This window comes from Quercus lobata, chromosome 7, assembly GCF_001633185.2.
Source record: "Quercus lobata isolate SW786 chromosome 7, ValleyOak3.0 Primary Assembly, whole genome shotgun sequence".
In the NCBI taxonomy this organism is placed as follows: domain Eukaryota; kingdom Viridiplantae; phylum Streptophyta; class Magnoliopsida; order Fagales; family Fagaceae; genus Quercus; species Quercus lobata.
This window is the reverse complement of record NC_044910.1, coordinates 14021948-14045079: the sequence shown is the minus strand read 5'-3', so window position 1 is coordinate 14045079 and position 23132 is coordinate 14021948. Positions and strand designations below refer to the sequence as shown.

The window sequence follows — 23132 nt, the reverse complement described above, 5'->3', positions numbered from 1 at the left end:
CTGGTTTTCAAAATAATGTGAAAACTATGGTTTAAAAATGTTATGAACATACTTGTTTAGAAGTACTCATAATGCAAAAAAATTTGTTAGGTACCATGTTTGTAATAACATATATTCAAAAGTGAAAAACACAATTGAGTGTTTGGTTTGAGTATGTATTTTTAAGAAGTTTGTGTTTTATGTGTTGTCAACTTCATATAGGTTCTACAGTTTTCTAAATAATTACAACAATGCCACTAAAAATTGTTAATTGAAAATTGAAAACTTTTCTTGAGGTGTTATCAAAATACAATGTAAACACTCTAAATTGAAAACTATGACTCAAACATTTGTTAAACTCTCCTAATAAACATGTATTTTTTTGAGGGCCCATAATTTTCAGTGTTTAAACACCAAAAACTATTGTTAACACCCCTCCCCACCCTCCTCCCCATTCTTCTTGATGCTTACCAAAATCATTTAAGATGGTTAAATCTATAAAAGATTCTGTTAACTCCATAGTTTATAAATTAGCAAATCGTGAACAAAAGTTAAGTGTATAACGAGTTAGCTAGGTCCATAGTTTATTCGTTTTAAGGATATTGGTTTGTGGTTAGAGTTAACCATGATCTAAGTGTGCAAGCATAATTTCATTAATTAATTCAATTTGAGTTAAAATTAGTAAACTTGTACCTACCAGTCTCTCAATTTCTCAACAAATTCAACCAATGGAAAGGAGGTTGTCCTATGATATCACTCAATCGGGAGTTGTGATTTGTGAATGCTATGCAATGTGTCCAAAACCCAAGTTTGATTCATATAGGTGAAATCACTCGAGCTAAAGTAGCTAGTAGGCCACCTTTACAAACACTTTTCTAAGTCAAAAGTACTCATGATCTCATATTTTTATTTCTGATTGATATAATATTTATTGGCAAAAACAAAGTGTGACCGATCAACACTTGCAATACCAATACAAAACAAATAGATAATCAAAACATAGATCATAAACTAACCAACACAACAACTTATTAGATAATCAAAACACAACTCCTAAAATATAGTCCAGAAATAACTTCGACACAAACTGAAATGACACACCTATTGTCCACAAAGCTGCCACTGCATTGGCGGACGTTATTCTCAGCATCACTTTCACTTTAACCTTAAAATTCAACCCCTTTTTGCCAAGGAGATGACCAAATTAACGTATTCACATTTCTCTGCCTCCATGTGATCAAGGACAACATTTTTAAACCTTTGAAACAAGTTGTCCATGTTTTCTTCACCAAACTGGCTAGCCAATATAGGTTCACCAACGGCCCTAATGTCAGTGGCAATCATTGTTGCCCTTTCTTGCTTATCGAGGCCACTATTAGCTTTCTTTATGTAAGAGTCCCAATCCATTTTGAAAACTTCAAGTTTAAGCAAAGTAAAAGATCCTTCAATCTCGATCACCTTCTTGACTTCCTCAGTAGTTGGTGCATAGTATGGCAAATTGAAGGTGTCCAATTTCTCTGCTTCTATTAAGCCCTGAAATATAATTAATGAACCAAAGTAACTTAGGGTATTATATTCGATAACTTGATAGTTAAATTCCATTAAGAATAGTTACAAGATTCTTGGCGATCATCTTATATAATTAGATGTACAAAATACATGTTGTATCCTTTTCTAGCAAAAAAGTAGCAGTAGTTGTTGAAAACTTGTATTATAGCAGCAATAATTTTGTGCCTATTCAATTATAATTTGCATGGGGCAGCCGGCAGCAGCAGTAGGATACCAGGACTGACAGTACCTGAATCACGTGATGCAGGAAGGATCTTGGGTCAGCATAAGTCGATGGAAGTCAAAAAAGATCGACAGTGGTGTGCCCAGCCCATAGGCCATAGCTGATAGCCCCATAGACATACGAGTATAATTTTTTTTTTGTTTTTTTTTTGAGAGAGAGAGATAGACGTACAATTATAATTAGCTCATACTTACCCACTTTCCGTCTTTGACATGGGTCTTTAATTTTCGTTCACATTAGCCTTAAAGTTATTATAAATTTTACATACACACGCATAAATCTAATGTGATAATAAATATAATTGATGTTTCTTAATTACTTTAATGAATAAATATATAATTACTTTTGAGTGATGCTAAAAATACTACAAATTTTAAAGTTATATATGCGTATTAAATTATGATTGAAGTTATATCTTTTTTTATAATTCACAACTAATACAAATATTTTAAAGTAATAATAGTCACACACACTCATCGCACACATATTACTACATGGACTAAAATAGTGTTTTAAAAATACGAATTCAGAAGAAAGTGCATAGAGAAAGTGTGAAATAGAGAGTAATTTTCCTGTACTTTCTTTTAACACTACTTACAACATGCATGTCACCTCAAATATTTGTGAAAACAATTGTGAAAACCTTTTCTCTCTAAACTTATTGATTTTAGCTCATATGTCTCTCTCTACAAGTTAGACACTTCCTTACCTCCAAGGCCATGTCATTGAGGATCAGTCCAACAACTTCCCAAATGCAAAGAGGATCGTCGCTTTTAATGCTGCCCATAGTTGTGAGGACCATCCGACCACCTGGGACTAACTCTTCTGTCCTACACTTGAGGAACATTTTGAAGTCTCTTTCAAATTGCTCCAAGTATGCATTAAACACAGGAGGTGGGCTTGTCTTTGCAATGCATATGTTCCCCTTGTTCATGGCCTCCTTGCTAACCAACTGTTTTGGTGCCTATATAAAATTTTTCATTGTCGATCACATTGCATACATAACGAAGAACTAATTGAATTACGTGGATGCTTAAGTTACTTAAGATAAACCTACATGAAATTTTCAAAGCATGAAAGATAGGAAGTACAAAATGTTAATTAATCTATTTATCTCTCATGAAAAGTCCTGTCTTTATAAGATTATGTTAAAATATACCATTAATCAAGTAATTAACAATTTGTATGCATGTATCAAAAAAAAAAAACAATTTGTAAGCATTTTGCTAACATTAATGTCTAGGTAGTGAGTTCATTGGTTTGGAGTATGATGTAACCCGTAAGCCTCAAGTTCAATCCACCATACGTTCCACACTAACACCACTTCCTCTATATATATATATATATATATATATATAGAGAGAGAGAGAGAGAGAGAGAGAGAGAGAGAGAGAGAGAGAGAGAGAGAGAGAGAGAGGGGGTTAAATGACATGACACTTTTTGTCCATTTGAATGGAGCTAGAATCTGCTGTAACTTTATGCGTAATTTCATTTGGTTTTGAAAACTCCGAACCGACTAATTCAACTGGGAACCAAATACCAGTTTGGTTTGGTAAAAATGCCCAAAACCGGTCAAAAACTAGATTAAACCGGGAACTAGAAGCAAAAACGGTTTTACCTTTGATCCGGTTTTTAAAATCTTGGTTATGCCACAAAAGTTGTGTCCACGGATTTCTCATCCTAAAAATTCTAAAATTCATAAAACAAGATGACTAATGGGGAAATTAGCTAGCTAGAATATTATCAATAACCTCGGAGAGCCACATAAGAGCATAAGAAGAATGAACAAAGTGCAGGGAATTGTTAGGGAAGAGCCTGCCATAGAAAGACCCTGGCACTGCGGTTATGAAACAGTGCCCAAATGAGCTTCCCTTCTCATTCTCCAACTTCTTATAGAAGCTTGGCAATGACTTGAACATGGTGTTGAAGTCATTCCCTGGAAGATCGTTTAGGAATGCTTGCAATGAGGGTGGTGGGCGGTTCAACTTTTGGGACTTGGTGCCAATGATGTCCATGACTGTTGATACAACTAAAAGGGTATTGGGTCCTGCTGAGCAACCCAAATCTGCCATTTTCAAACACTCGGGGAACAGATTGAGGTAAAGCTCCTCCATGCTCTCTTCAAGTATGGGCTTAACCATAGCTGCCACAGTTCTCTACAATTTTAAACAAACAAATCAAGTTGATGTATATTTTTTTTTTTTGCTAAACAAACAAATCAAGTTGATGTATATATAAGAAAGAAAAGAACAAAACAACATTAAGATTGACATTGAGAGAGGACTGACTTGAAGTTGCGAGTTGATTGCATAGCTTGTTTTTCCATCTCCACCATTCATGTGAAGGACTTGCTGTATCTCCATTGTTGCTTATTAATACTAGTTTCTAGTTTCTAAAGCTATTCCTCTTTGCTTATTTTGTGAGTGTCATCCGTAAGGTGCGTCTATTTATAGCGAAAACGGAATTAAAGCTGACATATTCAAGCTTATGGCTACGTTTGGATTTGGCTGAAATGTTTGCGTCTGCGTTTTTCCAATTTTTTTTTTCACGCATTTTTTGAGACTTGTGGCTACTATTTATGCACTGTTCAATGAATAGTAGCCCAAAGTTGGACTTTTCAAACTTTTTTCAGTCAATCAGTGCATATCATGTACTGTTCACAGACCTACAAATTTCACTTTTCAACAACTTTTTCATTAAAAATGGGTCCCACGATACTATTTACACATTTAAAAATTATTTTGCTACAGTATTTTTCAGTTTTCAGTTTCAGTTTTCAATTTTCAACTGTATCCAAACAGACCCGTAATAATGATGTTTACGCAATTTACTTGTCCTTTTGCTACCTAGTATAAGCTACAGGAACCAAGGATTATATATATATATATATATATATATTTATTTATTTTTTTTTTCAAAGAGAATGGTGCAACACGAGATTGTCTAGATGCCTATCTAATTATTTTTGGAAATACTTTTTCGGAAATTGAAAAAGTATTAACAACTTTTTCAATTTGATTTAGGACACACATTAATCGGACCCTATACATATATATATATATATATATATATAGTTCAAAAAAAATTGTATAATTTTTGTGACAAGTTTCAACAAGATTGATTATAATTAGTAAAGAAAAAGTGGTGAATTTATATGAAAATAATAGTAGCTAGTAATAGTTTATCACATAGGAAAATTATGGTAAAAATTGTAAGTTTGTTTGTTGTAATAAACGAACTCTTATAAAGTAGATTCGGTTAACATATGCTCTAAGTCCATTCGTTTATATAAGAATTACTTTTAAAATTTATTTATGAAAAAAGAAAAAAATATCTGATATTTTTAATAATTTTTTATATTTTCTTTAAAAATAATTTCAAAATTTTTCTAAAACTATTTATTAAAAAATTGACCTCAAGGCACCTATTAATCCTTTATAAAAAAAGCATAAAAAAAACAAAAAGATGTCTATATATAATTAGCTAGACTATCTTGCATGATTCAAAATTTCATGTTTGGTCAGCAAGTTTCACGGGTGTACGTGTTGTTGTTTTTTTATTATATATATATATTACAGACAGAGGGGGAGAGTGCCAGTCTGGGCAGTCTCAGTGCGGAAGCATAGATAGGTTACAAATGTATTTCTATTACAAGTGTAAACTAGGGGAGAGGATAAGAGAGCCATTTGTTTACAAAGTATTTCTATTACAAAGTAAAGTTGGAACTCTGAGGTAGTGTGGAACTAAGCCTACCAACTGAACCTGCTAAAGACTGAGGCAAAGGGTTCCTTTTATAGCTGGAGGAAGCCTTGGATTCTTTTAGGAGACTACTGGAATTACGGGAGGTGAAATGCTTTTACCCTCAAGTGAATATTTTTTCAACCGAAAGTAAACAGTGATTCAAATGATTCTGCTGGGGTCCTGTTTGGTGAACAGTATCGATCACTGTTCATGAACAGTATTCTGTCCCCTTACTTTTCTGAATAGTGATTCTGCACAGTGTACTTGGTACTGTGTAGTGAATAGTGGTCTGTTGGCAACTTTGCTGGTGCGGGTACTGTTCTTGGAATAGTAACCGGGTTGCAAAGGTGGTTCTGGGGCTTCTGGAGCTGTTCTGGAATTGCTTAATCGGAAGTACCAGACGGATACCCATCATAAGGATCCCATTCAAGAGGATTATAATCACAGTCATGCTCATGGTATTTATCGTACAGATTACAAAACCCACAATATAGTAGAGGTTCATAGTCTGCGTTCTGAGTTGTGAACTGACTGGGATCAACATAGTCAAGCCTCTGGGTAGTGAAGGCTTCTGAATATGGCTTGGTGGTAAATACTGAAATCCTGCCAGTGTTTCCTGTGAAATGGTAATCTTTCCATAATTCACTGGTGACATCGAGGAGTTCATTGTTGAAGTAGTCTTTCCAACATCCTGCAAGAGCATATAGGTCTGCATAGGATAGGTAGGAGTCTCCTTCATACCAAGGGCCATTGTGGGTGTACCTATTGATGAGTACAAGGTGGTGAGCAGGTTGGACTGTCATCCAATTGTTACTGTCCCACTGTGAGAGAGTGCTCCAGCATCTGATGGATACAAAAGGACTTTTGATCTTTGTAACAACCTGTTGGATTATCTGTGGTAATTGGCTGATTTGATTATGGCTTGTTAACTTGATGAGCCTGATGAAGCCATATTCAAACATTTTTGAAAGCTAGGTTGGATCTCTGTCTTCATCATCTGCCCCGTCTTCATAGTTGACTATTAGACCAGGAAAAGGATGTTTCTTTTCATAGACCCTGTGACTGCTTCCAAAGTATTCATTCCAGATTGACTTGATGAAGTTAGTTTCAATGTCATCCGATTCTTCACCATAAACTGGAAAATGGGTGGTGACCATCATTTTGAAATAGTTGAACCATTGGTCATGTGATCCAAACATTGCCTTGCTTCCTAATATACGTGCTTGTATATCAGTAGGCAAGTTGGCAACAGTACTTCTTAGCTAGTTTTGAGTCTTAAGACTTGACCTAGCATAATCAGTACTCATGATAGTCATGAGGCAAAGGGTTCCTTTTGTAGCTGGAGGAAGCTTTGGATTCTTTCAGGAGACTGCTAGAATTACGAGAGGTGAAATGCTTTTACCCTCAGGTGAATATTTTTTCAACCGAAAGTAAATAGTGATTCAAATGATTCTGTTGGGGTCCTGTTTGGTGAACAATATCGGTCACTGTTCATGAACAGTATTCTATCCCCTTGCTTTTCTGAATAGTGATTCTGCATAGTGTACTTGGTACTGTGTAGTGAATAGTGGTATGTCGGCAACTTTGCTGGTGTGGGTACTGTTCCTGGAATAGTAACCAGGTTGCAAAGGTGGTTTTGGGGCTTCTAGAGCTGTTCTGGAACATCCTGGAGCTGTTCTGGAATTGCTTAATCGGAAGTACCAGATGGATACCCATCATAAGGATCCCATTCAGAAGGATTATAATCATAGTCATGCTCATGGTATTTATCGTACAGATTACAAAACCCACAATATAGTAGAGGTTCATAGTCTGCGTTCTGAGTTGTGAACTGACTGGGATCGACATAGTCAAGCCTCTGGGTAGTGAAGGCTTTTGAATATGGCTTGGTGGTAAATACTGAAACCTTGCCAGTGTTTCCTATGAAATAGTAATCTTTCCATAATTCACTAGTGACATCGAGGAGTTCATTGTTGAAGTAGTCTTTCCAACATCCTGCAAGAGCATATAGGTCTGCATAAGATAGGTAGGAGACTTCTTCATACCAAGGGCCATTGTGGGTGTACCTGTTGATGAGTACAAGGTGGTGAGTAGGTTGGACTGTCATCCAATTGTTATTGTCCCACTGTGGGAGAGTGCTCCAGCATCTGATGGATACAAAAGGACTTTTGATCTTTGTAACAACCTGTTGGATTATCTGTGGGAATTGGCTGATTTGATTATGGCTTGTTAGCTTGATGAGCCTGATGAAGCCATATTCAAACATTTTTGAAAGCCAGGTTGGATCTCTGTCTTCATCATTTGCCCCGTTTTCATAGTTGACTATTAGACCAGGAAAAGGATGTTTCTTTTCATAGACCCTCTGACTGCTTCCAAAGTATTCATTCCAGATTGACTTGATGAAGTCAGTTTCAATGTCATCTGATTCTTCACCATAAACTGGAAAATGGGTGGTGACCATCATTATGAAATATTTGAACCATTGGTCATGTGATCCAAACATTGCCTTGCTTCCTAATATACGTGCTTGTATATCAGTAGGCAAGTTGGCAACAGTACTTCTTAGCTGGTTTTGAGTCTTAAGACTTAACCTAGCATAATCAGTACCCATGATAGTCATTCTATCCATTGAATGGATATCCTCTTTGCCAAAGAGTTGACTAGTGAGAATTGCATTTCCTGCCTCAAGCTCTACTAGGTGTAATTCTAGTGCTTCAAGGGTTCTTTGGAAAAGGTTATAGTGATTTTTGGTAAAAGCTCTCTGGAGGTTATCAAGGATGAATTTGATGGAGGGTGGGAGATCTGTGTACACTCCATTGCTAAATTGCAAAGCCTTGTTTTTAACTTCTTGAAGAGTAATAGCCATATAACCACTGGAAAATGTAATCGCTGCCGGGTACATATTTTGAAGGGATGTTGCTTTTCTAGGTTCTTGTCCAGAAAAAGCGCCTTCATGCATTTTCTAAGGAAATCCCTGTATAGGCGCCTTTCCTTTGTTTCTTTTTGAATTTGAAGAAGACATACCTATTTTAACAAAATGGTTGTTTTCAAAAACATTTTTGTTAAAATCATGAGATGTCATGGAGCAAATATTTTTATGCTGAATGTATGTTGATGGATGATGAGTCTGATAAGAAGAGTCATCGATGGGAGGTACAAAATGATTAAGGTTCTTGGCTTGATTTGGACCAAATGAAGAGGTTTTGGCATTGATGAGGTTAAGATTTTTAAAAACAGAAACTTCTTGGAGATTATCAATCTCTTTAGGTTCAGGGTTCCTGAGAAACTTAAATTTAACTGGTTGGCTAAAAGGATGGGTAGTGATTCCTTCACTATCCGTGTTGAAAGGAAACAATAGACACATGAAAGGGTTTCCTAAGATGACCTTATCTGTCATATTCTTGACAAGAACAAAGGTGGTTTTGAAACACTCATTGTCTTGGCAAACATGTGCTTTTGGAATTTTGAATTCAATCTGCATTTTTCCTCTACTTGCGGAAGTTAACATTTCTTTGGTTTTCCGGAAGTATTTAGAGGGAATGATTCCTTCTTGAATACAGTTAAGATCAGCGCTTGAATCTATTAAGGTTACTACCTCAAATTCAAAATCTCTGCTGATGACAATCCTGACTTTGGAGTGCCATTTTTGGAAGTTAATTCTACTGATGGTTTGCAAGAACGATCCATTGGTTGGTCCTTGTTCCATATCTGCAATAGGATTAACTGTTTTATCTACTTCTTCATCTGAAGGGTTCTGTAATGAGGTGCCTTCCTCATTGCCTTTATGAGAAATATTTTCTAACTGTTTGACTCTCTAGTCTATAAGATTGTGATCTACCCTAAGAATGGTTAATTCTTGCTTAAGGTTTCTCACTTCTGATTTGGTATCCTTAATCTCTTTTTGGAGATCTTGGACGGTTACTTCTTTCTTGGATTTGGTAAACCTACTATAGATTTTCTCCAAATCAACTTTGGGTTCCTGAATCCTAGGTTTGGATTTACTAGCTTCCTTAACTAGGGTTTTGTGGAACTCACTAAGTCTTTGAGCTTTAGTGACTAGATCTTCGATCTGCTCTATGAGATCTAAGAGTAGCTGTTCTTGCTTAGAAAGAACACTGATAGTCTTGTTTCTACAACAACTATCTTGGCAAGCTAGGATTTCATCTGTGCCACTAGAGGTGCTAGAAGATACTCTAGAGGTTTCAGAGGATGACCTATACAACTGTTGTTTCTCTTCTTCACTGGACTCACTATCTGGGCGGTCAAGTTCTAAGAGTTTGAAAATTTCTGCCTTACTGGTTTGGTCACTAATGAGGGTATTGATAAGGGATTTAGCCTTAGCTTTACACTCTTTCTAGAAATGACCTTTCTTTCCACACGTAAAACATTTTCTTGATGTTTTAGGTATGAATGTTCTTGTGGACTTGGATTTTCCTTTCTTATAGAAATCATCAGTTTTGAACTTCTATTTTCTATGGTACTTGGAGGTTGTTTTCTTCCTATGGGATTTTTTAGAGGGTTCTTCTCCTCTGTGTTTGAATTTTCTTTTGGGGATGACTGAAGGTAAGCCATATTGAGTATAGAAATTTCCTATTTCATACTTGGCTTTGCTCTTGTTGGCTTGACATTGGATTTTGAGATCTCTACACATCTTCATTCCTTCATTTCGGATTGTGCTAAAGATGTCTCCATATGTTAGGTTATCATAATCTATGACACCTAAAGGGCTGGCAAGAGCTTCTTTGACCTTCTGTCCAAATAATGTATAACCACAAAATAATGGATAACTATGGCGGTTGAACCGGCCAACTTGATTGAATAAAAACAGTAACTTACATATATATATATAAAAGAGCATTTTTAGCAACTTCTTTCAATTTTTATGCTGTATAAAAAGTAAATAATTATATTTACTTTTTACTTACCTACTTTTTTAAATACACTTTTTAACATACTCTCTATATTTTCTCTATTCTATTTAAATATTATATTTCTTCATTCTTTCCTTAACATTTAAATTTTTTGGTGATATTTTTTAACAAATCTTGTGTAGCACTAGCGGCAATGATATGGTGAGTCATAGGATCATCTAATTTTAACAAAAAGTGTTATGTTTCAATGTGGTAAGTTATTATGAGTTTTAATTTGAACATACTATTGAAAATTTTTTTTCTCAACTATAATAGCTAATAACAACTCGCTACTTAAAATTATTTGTGAAAGAATTATGAAAATATTGTGGTAACATTTCACAATTTTATTTTTCTTCTCTCTTTCATTTTCCATCCATATTTTTTTTTTCTCTTGTTTTTTCTCCTCCACACATGTATCTCTACTTCTCCTCTTTATCTTCATTTTTGCTTTTCATTTTCTACCTCTTGGTCTACCTCTATCTCCAGATGTCTCGCTCTTTTACTTGGACTAAAAACACTAAAACATGTCATTCATCTTCTCATCACATAGAGGGCAAATTACCATTGTGCTCTACCAAGGAAGAGAAAAATAGTCTTTGTACCAAGGAAGAGAAAAATAGTCTTTGTCCTCTGTCCTCTATCTCTAGATATTGTGGGTCAGATTTTTTTTTTTTTTTTTTAATAATTTGTTCTAATTTTATTAGTTTTATGAGAAAGACTGTGTTCTGTGATTAGATTGTGTTTTGTATTTTCACTACAACAAAAAGTAACTATAGTGACGAATTTTAGTGACGAACATTTTTTTGTCATAAAAAAGTACCATATAGTGACGAAATTTATATTTCGCCTCTATTTATAAAAAACAAAAAGTAACATTTAGCCAAACGATAGTGTAGGTGCGAAACCAAATTGATCTATAGCGATGAATTTGTTCGTTGCTAAAAGTTTAAGTTTTTGCCAACAAACACTTTTGTCGCTAAAGGTGCTGTTGGTCACGCTATTAGTGACGAAACCTGCTTCATCATTGAATGTGACAATTAGCAATGAAAATAAGTCGTCACTGAAAGGAAAAACCAAAACATTAGTTTTATTATTTGCGACGAATCCGAGTTCGTCGCTAAAGGTAGGCAATAGTGATGAAATCCAAGTCATCACTAAAGAGGTCATATATATCACACATTCATCAGCCTCTTTTTTTCACTTCACATTCAGCCTTTTTTTTCTTTTTTTCTTTTTTTTTTTTTCACTCAAAGCCAATTCTCTCTCACTCACTCTCTCCCTCACACCGTCGTCCCCCAGCCCACTGACGTCGATGCTGACCTAGCCCACCAGTGCTGACCTAGTCCCTCGCCATTGCCAACATCTCTCTTCACCCTCCCTCTCTCCTTCACCCCTCTCCCTTTTCCTCCACTACCTCCCCCCTCTTCCTTCCCTTTGTCTCCCTCCATTGATTTCAACATTGTAAGTTTTTTTTTTTTTTTTGGTAATATTTAGTTTGTATTTGATTAAATGATATGGGTTTTGAGTTTTTTTCTTGTAAGTGTAAGTATGAGTTTATGGTATTTAGGTGTTGAATTAATGGGTTTTGTGTTAGTTACTTGTAATGGGTTTTTGTGTTAGTTACTTGTAATTGGTTACCAATCATCTCCTTCCATTGATTTCAACATTGTAAGTTTTTATTTATTTATTTTTTTCATTTTTGTAATATTTGGTTTATATTTTATTAAATGATATGGGTTTTGAGTTTTTTTTTCTTGTAAGTGTAAGTATGAGTTTATAGTATTTAGGTGCTGAATTAATGGGTTTTATGTTAGTTACTTGTAATGGGTTTTTGTGTTAGTTACTTGTAATTGGTTACTGTGGGGGCCGGTTAATCAATAAATTATTAAAATCGTATTAATTAGGCCTATGGCCCATCTGAGGACGTAAAACTGTCCGAGGAGGCCCATATCAGGTTATAAGGGTAACCAAACGAAAGGAAGAGTAGATATCACGTGAGGTGAGTTCAGTATTCGTCCGAGGACAAAATCATTCTCGGCAATATGAGTCCGAGGATGACCTGAACTCCATGTTGTTACAAACGCACTTCAGAGCTACGTTACCACTAAAGGTGGAACATGGGACTAAGGGTAAGAAAGAAAAGGTAAACAAATATCTTTAACAATCGCTGCCTCCGCATTAATTGGCCCTCAACCAACTCTTTGACCGCATTAATGTGAAAGTGATGCCTGAACAGTGATGAGCCAGTCTTACAGCTGCTGGTTGGAGGTTCCAGAAGGTGTTGGATGGGACAGGAAGGGATTCCCCGAACCCAACCTACATGTGTGTGGTGAAGATGACATCAAGAGGGCAGTATATAACCTGGAAGAATGCATTAAGAGAAGAGATCGGAACTTCTGAACAAAGAGGACTTAGAAGAAATCCTTATGAACTAAAAAACTGAACTTGTTTCAAGGAGAAATTGATTGTTATATTAGTGCTTATCCATCAATAAACGTGAGGTTTAATCGTTTTTCTTTTAGAATTAACCTAGTTCTTTGACATCCACGCTCTTCAAATTTATTGTTTAGGCCTTTAACGTTCGAACCCAATACCAATTTGGGATCGTTACAAATTGAGTCCTTACAGTTACCAATCATCTCCTTCCATTGATTTCAACATTGTAAGTTTTTATTTATTTATTTATTTAATTTTTGTAATATTTGGTTTGTATTTTATTAAATGGGGGGTTTTGAGTTTTTTTCTTGTAAGTTTAAGTATGAGTTTATAGTATTTAGGTGCTGAATTAATGGGTTTTGTGTTAGTTACTTGTAATTGGTTTTTGTGTGATTTTAGAATGCATCTGTTAAATTTTGTAAATTTAAGTTCTCTATTGTTGTTTTTGTCAGGTTTGGATGATGATAAAGAGTGGATTTCTTTTGGGAATTCTTTGATTCTAACTGTTCTTGGCAGGAATATTTTTGTTTGTTTTTGTTTTGTGGTAGTGAAGCTTTTGAGCATTATAATAGCTTTTGGGTGTGTGTAATTTTGTTTTCTCTTGGGATTCTTTGATTTTAACAGTTCTTGGTCATGTATATTTTTGTTTGTTTGTTTGTATTTTTTTTTTTTTTTGGTGAAGCTATTGACTTGTTATCTATTTGTTGAAAAAGGGGTGTGTATTTATTTTTTGAGATGTTGAGCATTATGCTATAATAGCTAGTAAGTGTATTGATAAACTCTTTATAAATTAGATTTTTGTTTTGCAAGTTAAATATTCATTATTTGTGATAATTTTGGATTTTTTCTTAAAGGTATACGCTTAACTTGAGTATAGTAAGTAAAATTTATTTAAATATTTAAAAAACACTATACTTGTGATGTTGATGATTGGTTTTGTAGTGGGTTGTTGTATTAGAGCAAGCGGGTGGCTTGTATGGTGTTATAAGGTGGTTTAAATTTATATTGGGAGTGTATTATTTTTTGGAATTGTGAATGAATATTATTGATTTATATGTGATGGATACTATGCAATTGTTTTTAATACTTGTAAGCATTATATACATCATGTTGATTATTGTTTTTGTGGTGAGTTGTTATGTTGGAGTAAGCGGGTAGTGGGTTGTTGTATTAGAGCAAGCGGGTGGCTTGTATGGTGTTATAAGGTGGTTTAAATTTATATTGGGAGTGTATTATTTTTTGGAATTGTGAATGAATATTATTGATTTATATGTGATGGATACTATGCAATTGTTTTTAATACTTGTAAGCATTATATACATCATGTTGATTATTGTTTTTGTGGTGGGTTGTTATGTTGGAGTAAGCGGGTAGCTTGCATGGAGTTATAAGGTGGTTTAAATTTATATTGAGAGTGTTTTTTTTTGAATTGTGAATTAATATTGTTGATTTATATGTGATGAATACTATTTAATTGTTTTTAATACTTGTAAGCATTATATATCGTGATGTTGATTATTGTTTTTGTGGTGAGTTGTTGTGTTGGAGCAAGCGAATGGCTTGCATGGAGTTATAAGGTGGTTTAAATTCATATTATTGAGAGTGTTTTTATAGCTTTTTTTTAATGTGAATTTTATAATTCTTTTTTTTTAATAGAAGTGTTCACTGCTCATAAATATAATCTCCATTTCATACTCACTAAATTATTATAAGGATTATCTCAAAAACATAATTATAAGAATGAATTTCTTTTAAGTGAATTTCTTATTGATCACGAGTCTTGAAAACATGTACACCAACCCTTTGGAGTTTTTCATAATGCTAAATTGACTTTATATAGAAGTTTTAGAAAAAGAGTATGACTCATAAATATTTGCATCATCTTTTATTTTATTTTACTTTTTCTAATATGCTATATGATACATTGTACCTTGCCTATTGTTAGGTTTAAAGAGTGAATCTTTCAACTTTGTCAAGTAAAAAACAAACATATATGTCTTAAGAATTTAGGAATTGGTATTGTCTATACATCACATCTATTAGGTTCAAGCTAAGAATTCTAAATAGTGTGCATTAGGTAGGCGTAGTGGACACACCATTTGTGTAATAATGCCAAAACTTCTATATATATATATATATATATATAATCAAGAATTTATGATTAATAGATGTAAAGTTATATGATCATACGAGTAATGTATAATAGAAGTGTAGTACACCCATATTTAGGTCTTAAAAATCCCATCAAGCCATTTATCTAAATTTGCAACCTTTATTCAATATAAAGTAATCAATCATTTGATTGGATAGAGATTATACACATTCAAAAGACTAATCAAGTGTTCCAAAAATCTTGAATACTCACAAATAAAGAGTTGATTGATCAAAAGTAAATACTAATTAGGAGTGTTTGATGCATATGGTACGCCTAAAATGACAACTAATAAGTCAATAATAGTCTTGATAAGAATTCTAAGTAGTGTGCATTAGGTAGGTGTAGTGGACACACCATTTATGTAATAATGTCAAAACTTCTATAAATATATATATATATATATATATATATAATCAAGGATTTATGATTAATAGATGTAAAGTTATATGATTATAGGAGTAAAGTATAATAGAAGTGTAGTACACCCATATTTAGGTCTTAAAAATCCCATTAAGCCAGTTATCTAAATTTGCAACCTTTATTCAATATAGAGTAATCAATCATTTGATTGGATAGAGACTATACACATTCAAAAGACTAATCAAGTGTTCCGAAAATCTTGAATACTCATAAATAAAGAGTTGATTGATCAAAAGTAAATACTAATTAGGAGTGTTTGATGCATATGATACGCCTAAAATGACAACTAATAAGTCAATAACAATCTTGAAAATTTTCCAATTATTATGATTAGGATAGAGTGGCTAATATTGCTTTGATGGGTTATCTCATTTATCTGTTATACAAAATTACAAATAGTTAAATTAGTTAATTTTAAACAAAAGCAATATTATTGAAATAATTTAAGCAGTAAGAATATTTATGTACATTCAATTAAGCTTTTTTCTAATCTTGTTAATGAGATTTTTGAATAAATCACATTGTTATCATGCATATTATGAAAAGTGAAATTCATATTATAAGGTGGTTTTATATTGTGATGTTGATGATTGATATTGTGGTGGGTTGTTGATATTGGGAGTGTTTGATTGTGCAATGTATATTTGTTTAAGTATTAATATACACAATAGCATTCATGAATGAGAAAGGACTTCATCTAAGTAGCTTATAGACTTAGGTGTTAGAATACATTATGCATGAGTTGTCATTTTTTTGAGATGTTGTTTGCTTAAATACTTATATTGAGCATTATGCTATAACACTAAGCATTATATGCTATTGCTAGTAGTGATGATATAGCTTGTAAGTGTATTGATAAACTCTTTTTAAATTAGACTTTTCTTTTGCAGGTTAAATACTCATTGTTTGTGATAACTTTGGATTTTTTCTTAAAGGTGTATGCTTAGCTTGAGCATAATAAGTAAAATTTGTTTAAATACTTAAAAAACTCTATACTTGTAATGTTGATGATTGGTTATGTGGTGGGTTGTTATGTTGGAGCATACTTATTGTTTGTGATAACTTTGGATTTTTTCTTAAAGGTGTATGCTTAGCTTGAGCATAGTAAGTAAAATTTGTTTAAATACTTAAAAAACTCTATACTTGTAATGTTGATGATTGGTTATGTGGTGGTTATTACGTTGGAGCAAGCAAGTGGCTTGCATGGAGTTATAAGGTGGTTTTAATTCATATTGGGAGTGTTTTTTTTTTTGAATTGTGAATGGATATTATTGATTTATATGTGATTGATATTATTTAATTGTTTTTAATACTTGTTAGCATTATATATGGTGATGTTGATAATTGGTTATGTGGTTGGAGCAAGTGGGAGGCTTGCATGAAGTTATAAGGTGATTTAAATTTTATATTAGAGTGTTTTTTTTTGAATTGTGAATGGATATTGTTGATTTATATGTGATGAATATTATTTAATTGTTTTTAATACTTGTAAGTATTATGTATTGTGATGTTGATAATTGGTTTTGTGGTGGGTTGTTGTGTTGGAGCAAGCGGGTGGCTTGCATGGAGTTATAATGTGGTTTAAATTCATATTAGGAGTTTTTTTTTTTTAAATATATATTGTAAGGACGCAATTTGCAACGAACCGTAACAGTGTTGGGTTCGCACGTAAAAAGGCCCAGACAATATGATTTGTAGAGCGTGGGTGTAAAGAACTAGGTTAACTGTGGTCTCTTCAAAAGATTCACTCTCACGTATATTAAAGGTCTAAAGTTGGTACAACGATCGTTTTCTTTAATGATCAATACAATTCTCTCTCTCTCCTTTTGCTCTCCTCCTTTTTGTCTGTGCTTTTCTCTCTTTTCTTTTTCTGTTCCGATCCCCCCTTCTTGCATGTTCTTCTTTCAGTTTATATACCACCCTTTACCTTCCATCCTCACCGCACACGTGTAGGTTGGGTTCGGAGGATTTCTTTCTGTCCCATCCAGCACCTCCTAGAACTTCCTATGGGCAGCTGTAAGGTTGCCTTTTTACTGTTCAGGTATCACTTCCACATTAATGCGGCCAGAGAGTTGGTTGAGAAGTCATTAATGCAGAGGCAGCTGTGGTTACAGATATTTTGTTTATCTTATCCCTTTTACCCTTGGTCTGTGATCCTATCTGTATTGGTGACATGATTTTGAGGCCCGGCTGCCACAAGGCCGCGCCCTGTTCGTCCTCGGATGCACAGTGCCGAGGAGTATGGCGTCCTCAGTCGAATACAGCACCTCACTCTTGTGATATTGATTACCCCCCCTTCAATAATTACCTTACGACTGGATTTGGCATCCTCGGACGGATACGCATCCTCGGATGGGCCACAGACCCAACAATCCTGACCTTAATGAGCCTATTGATCGAATTGCCCCCCCACATATATATTTTTGGGAATTGTAAATGGATATTGTTGAGTTATATGTGATGGATATTATTTAATTGTTTTCAATAGTTGTAGCATTATATATTGTGATGTTGATAATTGGTTTTGTGGTGGGTTGTTGTGTTGGAGTAAGCAGGTGACTTGTATGGTGTTATAAGGTAGTTTAAATTCATATTGCAATTGACTCGTACTAAATGGTGTGACTACTTTTTTTAATGCATTATTTGAAACTAATTGTATTGTATTGCACTTCGAAAATCTATATTTGCTTTCTACAACTTAAACATTAGGAGTTGTGATTTTAATTCATTGGTGTGGCTACTCTTAATGCGTTGTTGATGTTTTTACTTTACAATTTTAATGTAGTATTGTTTAATATTTCTACAAATTTCTTATTGGTGGCTTTTAGGGGATTTACTTTTGGCATTACTTGAAGACATATGAGGACATCTTCTGTTAGTTCTAATTATATTATGCTACACTTTTTGTATTGTTATAAAACATCTTGTGTTATTGTATGTGTAAACATTTATTGTATGGAAGGAATTTGAATTGGATACTTGTTTTATTTTTTACTTGTGGAATGTATGGATCTTTTTTTATAAATGCGTTGTTGAAATAAATGTGTTATTCAAATGTGAGGTTTTAATAATGTAATGACATGTTATAGGTTAATATCGAAGCCATGAAAAAAATAAAAACAGAAAATAAGTTTTAGCGACAAATTTCTCCGTCACAAATATAGCAACAAAAAATTGTTTTAGTGACAAATATTTCGTCGCTAAATGTAGCAGAATTTTGTAAGAAATGGTTTTAGTGACAAAAATTTTCGTTGTTATATGTGCCCGGATTTTCTTAAAAATAGTTTTTGTGACAAACGTTTTCGTCACTATATGTACCCTAAAATAGTTTTAGTGATGAAATTGTTTGTCACTAGATATGATTTAATAAACTAAAGTGTTTTTGGTGAGGAAATATTTTCATCGTTGAATAGTGTTTTTAGCGAGAAAAACATTTAGTGACAAACATTTTCATCGTTAAAAGTTTTTTTTTTTTTTTTTTAACAAATCGGACTTTTAGTGACGAAATTTTTCATCGCTAGGACTTTCAGCGATGGGGTTTTAGCGATGAAATGAGTTTCGTCGCTAATTAGTAGATTTCGTTGCTAAAGGTTCTTAGAGCATCTGTAGTGGCCTAAGGTAAATGGTATATGTTGAGAAATTTACAATTCAAAGTAAAAAACAAGCCAACATCAAGTCTTGTATCCTAAAAAAAAGTAGAATTGTGCTACAGTACCATCACAAATTTGTGATGGTACTGTAGCACAATTGTAAAAAGAAATAATATTTTTTTATTCAATCCTTTCTCCTCCCACTCTCACTCACGTCTCAATCTTTGTCTCTCTCTCTCTCTCTCTGCTGGCTTTTATTTATGTTTTGAAATACATTATTTTATTGTGTAAATATATTATTTTAAAGTGTTGTATTGTAAAATAAAAGTTGGGATGTTGAGAGTATTGTAAAATGGTATGTGTAAGGACACAATTCTCTGGCGGCCCAATAAGGATGTTGGGCTCGCGTACGAAAGATCCCTCACAATATGATTTGTAGAGAGTGGGCTTGAAAAGCTAGCCGTTGGTCAAGTGGCGTTGTCCGGTCATGGCTTTAGAGGAATCTACGTAGAAAAAGGGAATTGGGTATGAACATTTAAGCCCTAAGGCGTCGTACCCTGTGGGATGGAGCTCCTCGGAGTTGATCCGAGAGCCTGTTGAGGTCTTCTCTCGGTGGCCCAACGACGGACTTTCTTCCATGAAGTCCGGTGTTCCTGAGATGTTTTCCCATGTAGTCTCTCTTTTTTCGGAGGTGGAAAAAAGGGCCTCCTTCCAGATCTACTTACTTCCTTATTTTATACTAGCTTGCATTCATTGCCCTTCGTCCACGTGTAGGGTCAATCTTTACGAACATTGACATTTGTCCCATCAGTCCAATCCCGGAATTGTTGGGGATGGTTTGATAAAGCTGCAGAGTACGGCTCTGTCAGGCGTCAGGCCTTATCTAGAAGGGTAGTATGGATAACTTCCCCAAGATATTCTGGATTTCCTTACTAATTCGTCCCTATTCCAGTTTTGCCCCTTTATTCTGGTGGGATTATGGATCTGCCGAGGACTAAACTGTCCTCGGCTGCTTCCCAAAAATTGTTTTGTGCTCTGCGTTGTAGAGCTTGGGCCACAGCTCTCCTCGGATTGGGCCTTCGGACGCTCTAAGGATAAATGGGTCTGGTCCACGAATTGTTGGGCCCCACAGTATGATATAATTGATAAAGTAGCTTTTTGAGATGGTAAAATAGAATAAGATAGCATTTACAATTGTGGATGCTCTTAGCAACGAAAAACTGGACTTTTAGTGACGAATATTTTTGTTACTGAAAATACATTTTGTTGTAGTGAAATTTGTTCATTTGTGTTTTGGTGTTTTTGTAGCCGTTGAGGTTGAGATAAATGTTGAAATTTTAATTTATTGTGCTAAATTTTTTATTCGGATTTATTCAAGTGTGGATTATTTTAAGTGAGAAAAATAATTTGAAGTTGCTATAATGTTCTCTAGATCAAGAGAACTACTGTAGCAACTTAAAAAAAAAAAAAATGGAAAAGTTTTGCTTTTAAAGAATTTGTTGGAACTGATTTGCTCTCCAAAAAATTACTTTAGCTAATCTATTAGAGATGCTCTAAGCTAGGTTTAAGCCATACCTTAATATTTTAATAAAAAATGAATTTGTATCAAATACTATATATATATATGTATATATATATATATATCTATTTTAGCTAGATCAAAACACAAAAAAGATGGCTGCAACAGTGTAGGCCAAAAAATTTGGCTTCTCTCAGCTACCTATCGTGTACATCTAAAGAATATATTATTTTATTTTGTGTTTACACTTATTGATTGAATATATATATCTATATAATAACTAATAGCTGAAATGTTTGCCTTTTGTTGATCGCGTTTCATTGCACCACATGTTTATATAAATTAACGACACATATGCAATTAAAACACAAAAAGTATAATTTTTCGTTTGGAAAACCGTTTCAGTACTATTTTCCTACTGCTGGTGTACAGTTGCATCATTCCGTTGGGTAGTTATTAATTTAACACCGTTCCTTATAAATTTTCACTTTATATTTTCTTTAGACCCCAAAAAAAAAACAAGAATTCATTCTTCACCCTCTCTCTTTATCAGCAAACTTTTGGGGTTTGAACGCCATGTTCTGTTTTAGTATTTTGATTCAAGTTACTGAGCCAGCAAATGTAGAAAGAGACTTTTGCAAAGAGTGCAAGGGTAGAAAGAGGCTTTTACCCTTTACAATGGGTAGTGTTGGAAAAGGCAATACAAAATTTAGAGTTTTTTTTTTTTTTTGAACAATATTTTCATTTAATTGTTATTATTGTATGCATTTGATAGTTTATGATTTTAAATCATCAAATGTAGATTTTTTTTTTCCAACTTAGGAGATGTGGGTAGTTTTTTTGAGTTGATTATAGAATTTGAGAATTTGGGGATGATGAAATTGTCGGTGTTAAATGATTTGGTCGAATGGGTTGTTGGATTAGGATATGGTGCAGGGGTTGGATCAAATTAATAGAGCCAAAATATTTCATATCGGCACCTAATCCGGTACAGAAACACCTATGTTTTGTGCTGATTTAAAAATTGACCTACACTGGAAAACATATTGGATTTTCGTCGGAAATTTCATACCGGACAAAAACCAGAAAAACAAAAAGGTTTTCAGATATAAAAATCTCTCTCTCCATTCTTTGTAACTTACTGAGTACCGACTAGCTCTTGCTCGCGTTTTCGTTGTAGTTGTCGCCACGCCACACCATGTTCCTTCTCCACCTTCTTCTTTCTTCTTCGGCTCCCACATATTATAAAAAATGTTTCTTTCTTTTGCTTCTTTTTCAATGGGTCTCTTGGTTTCTATTCAATCTTGCTTTTTAGTTTTTTGTGTGATATGTAATCATTAATGCCACTGACAACCCCACCAACGTGAGCTTCATTTCAAAATCAAACTTTTTTTAATAAAAAAAATAAATTTCTCTAATCATTTTGTACTAACCGGGTGGCTGACACATGCAAAAAAGTTTAGAGCCACACTGTTTTCACAATTTTTTGCAACAATTACATCTTGGTAAAATGTGATGGATGAAGTAAAAATAATGGATTTATATGTTATTGATGATTAAATATTCATAGTTTTTTGTATCAAAATTATGATAAAAAAATTATAGAATAATTTGTGATACTAAAACTACTCAACTATAAGTGAATATATTGTAAAATTATGTTATATATATTATACACCATGTCAAAATTATCTTTGCTCATTGTTTTGTTTCTACTAATTCTTTGTCCTTAAAGTATGTGAATTTTTTTTCATAGTTTTTCTTTCTTTTGTATTTCATATTCTAATTTAATTTAATTTTTTGTTTACTTGATCTTTTTCATTTAGTAATTGAATGTTTCATATTGAGATTAGGGATTTTTGAGATTGGAATCCTAATGTGTAATTAAAGAAAAATGAAAAAAAAAAAATTGCTTAGATCTTCTTTTAAAAATTTATGGAAGTTACATTTGCAAAACATTTATATACATTTTAGAAAAAACAATTACTAAAAACTGTGCTCACTTAACGTTGATCACAAAAGAGTTACAATATTGGTTGAATAGATTTTTTTTATGAACGAATAGTACTTAATTTATTATTTAGGTTTTTTTTTAAATAATTTATTATGTAGGTTCAATTACTAAAATTTGTAGTTACCTCTAAATATATTGTACAATTATGATATGATGAATATTGTAAATAAAATAAGATTAAATAATATTTTATACTCAAAATCTTTCCCATGGATTGCACGGTTTTGCAACTACTATATAATATATTTGGATGACATCATGTTTTTCTAAACTTCATTTCTCTTTGTGGTGTATTGGCTGCTTTTTAGTTCAGACTCATCAAAGTTTGGTGAAAATTAAATTATGTGTCATTTTGGTTTAATTTATTTTTTGGCTTCTTAAAAATAAGATTAAAAAAAATTATTATTAGAACAAAGTGGATGTGAAATTAAAAAAACAAAAAAAAGAACAAAGTGGACATATTTAATAGAAAAATTAATACTATATTTTTTGAGATCTTATTTTTATAAGTTTTTCGTGTATTGCACAGTTAGTGACTAGTGTATATATATATATATATATTATTATTTTTTT

General features: G+C 33.3%; 1 protein-coding gene across 1 annotated transcript; it reads right to left on the bottom strand.

Annotated features, from left to right (window-relative positions):
• Nucleotides 1–1138: 1138 nt before the first annotated feature.
• LOC115953507 (salicylate carboxymethyltransferase-like) lies at nucleotides 1139–4195 on the bottom strand. The gene is made up of 4 exons (XM_031071194.1): nucleotides 4060–4195; nucleotides 3523–3927; nucleotides 2481–2735; nucleotides 1139–1512 (listed from the first exon to the last, which is right to left on the bottom strand). The coding sequence occupies exons 1-4, from the start codon at nucleotides 4132–4134 to the stop codon at nucleotides 1153–1155; spliced, it is 1095 nt and encodes a 364-aa protein (XP_030927054.1). The 5' UTR covers nucleotides 4135–4195; the 3' UTR covers nucleotides 1139–1152.
• Nucleotides 4196–23132: the final 18937 nt, after the last annotated feature.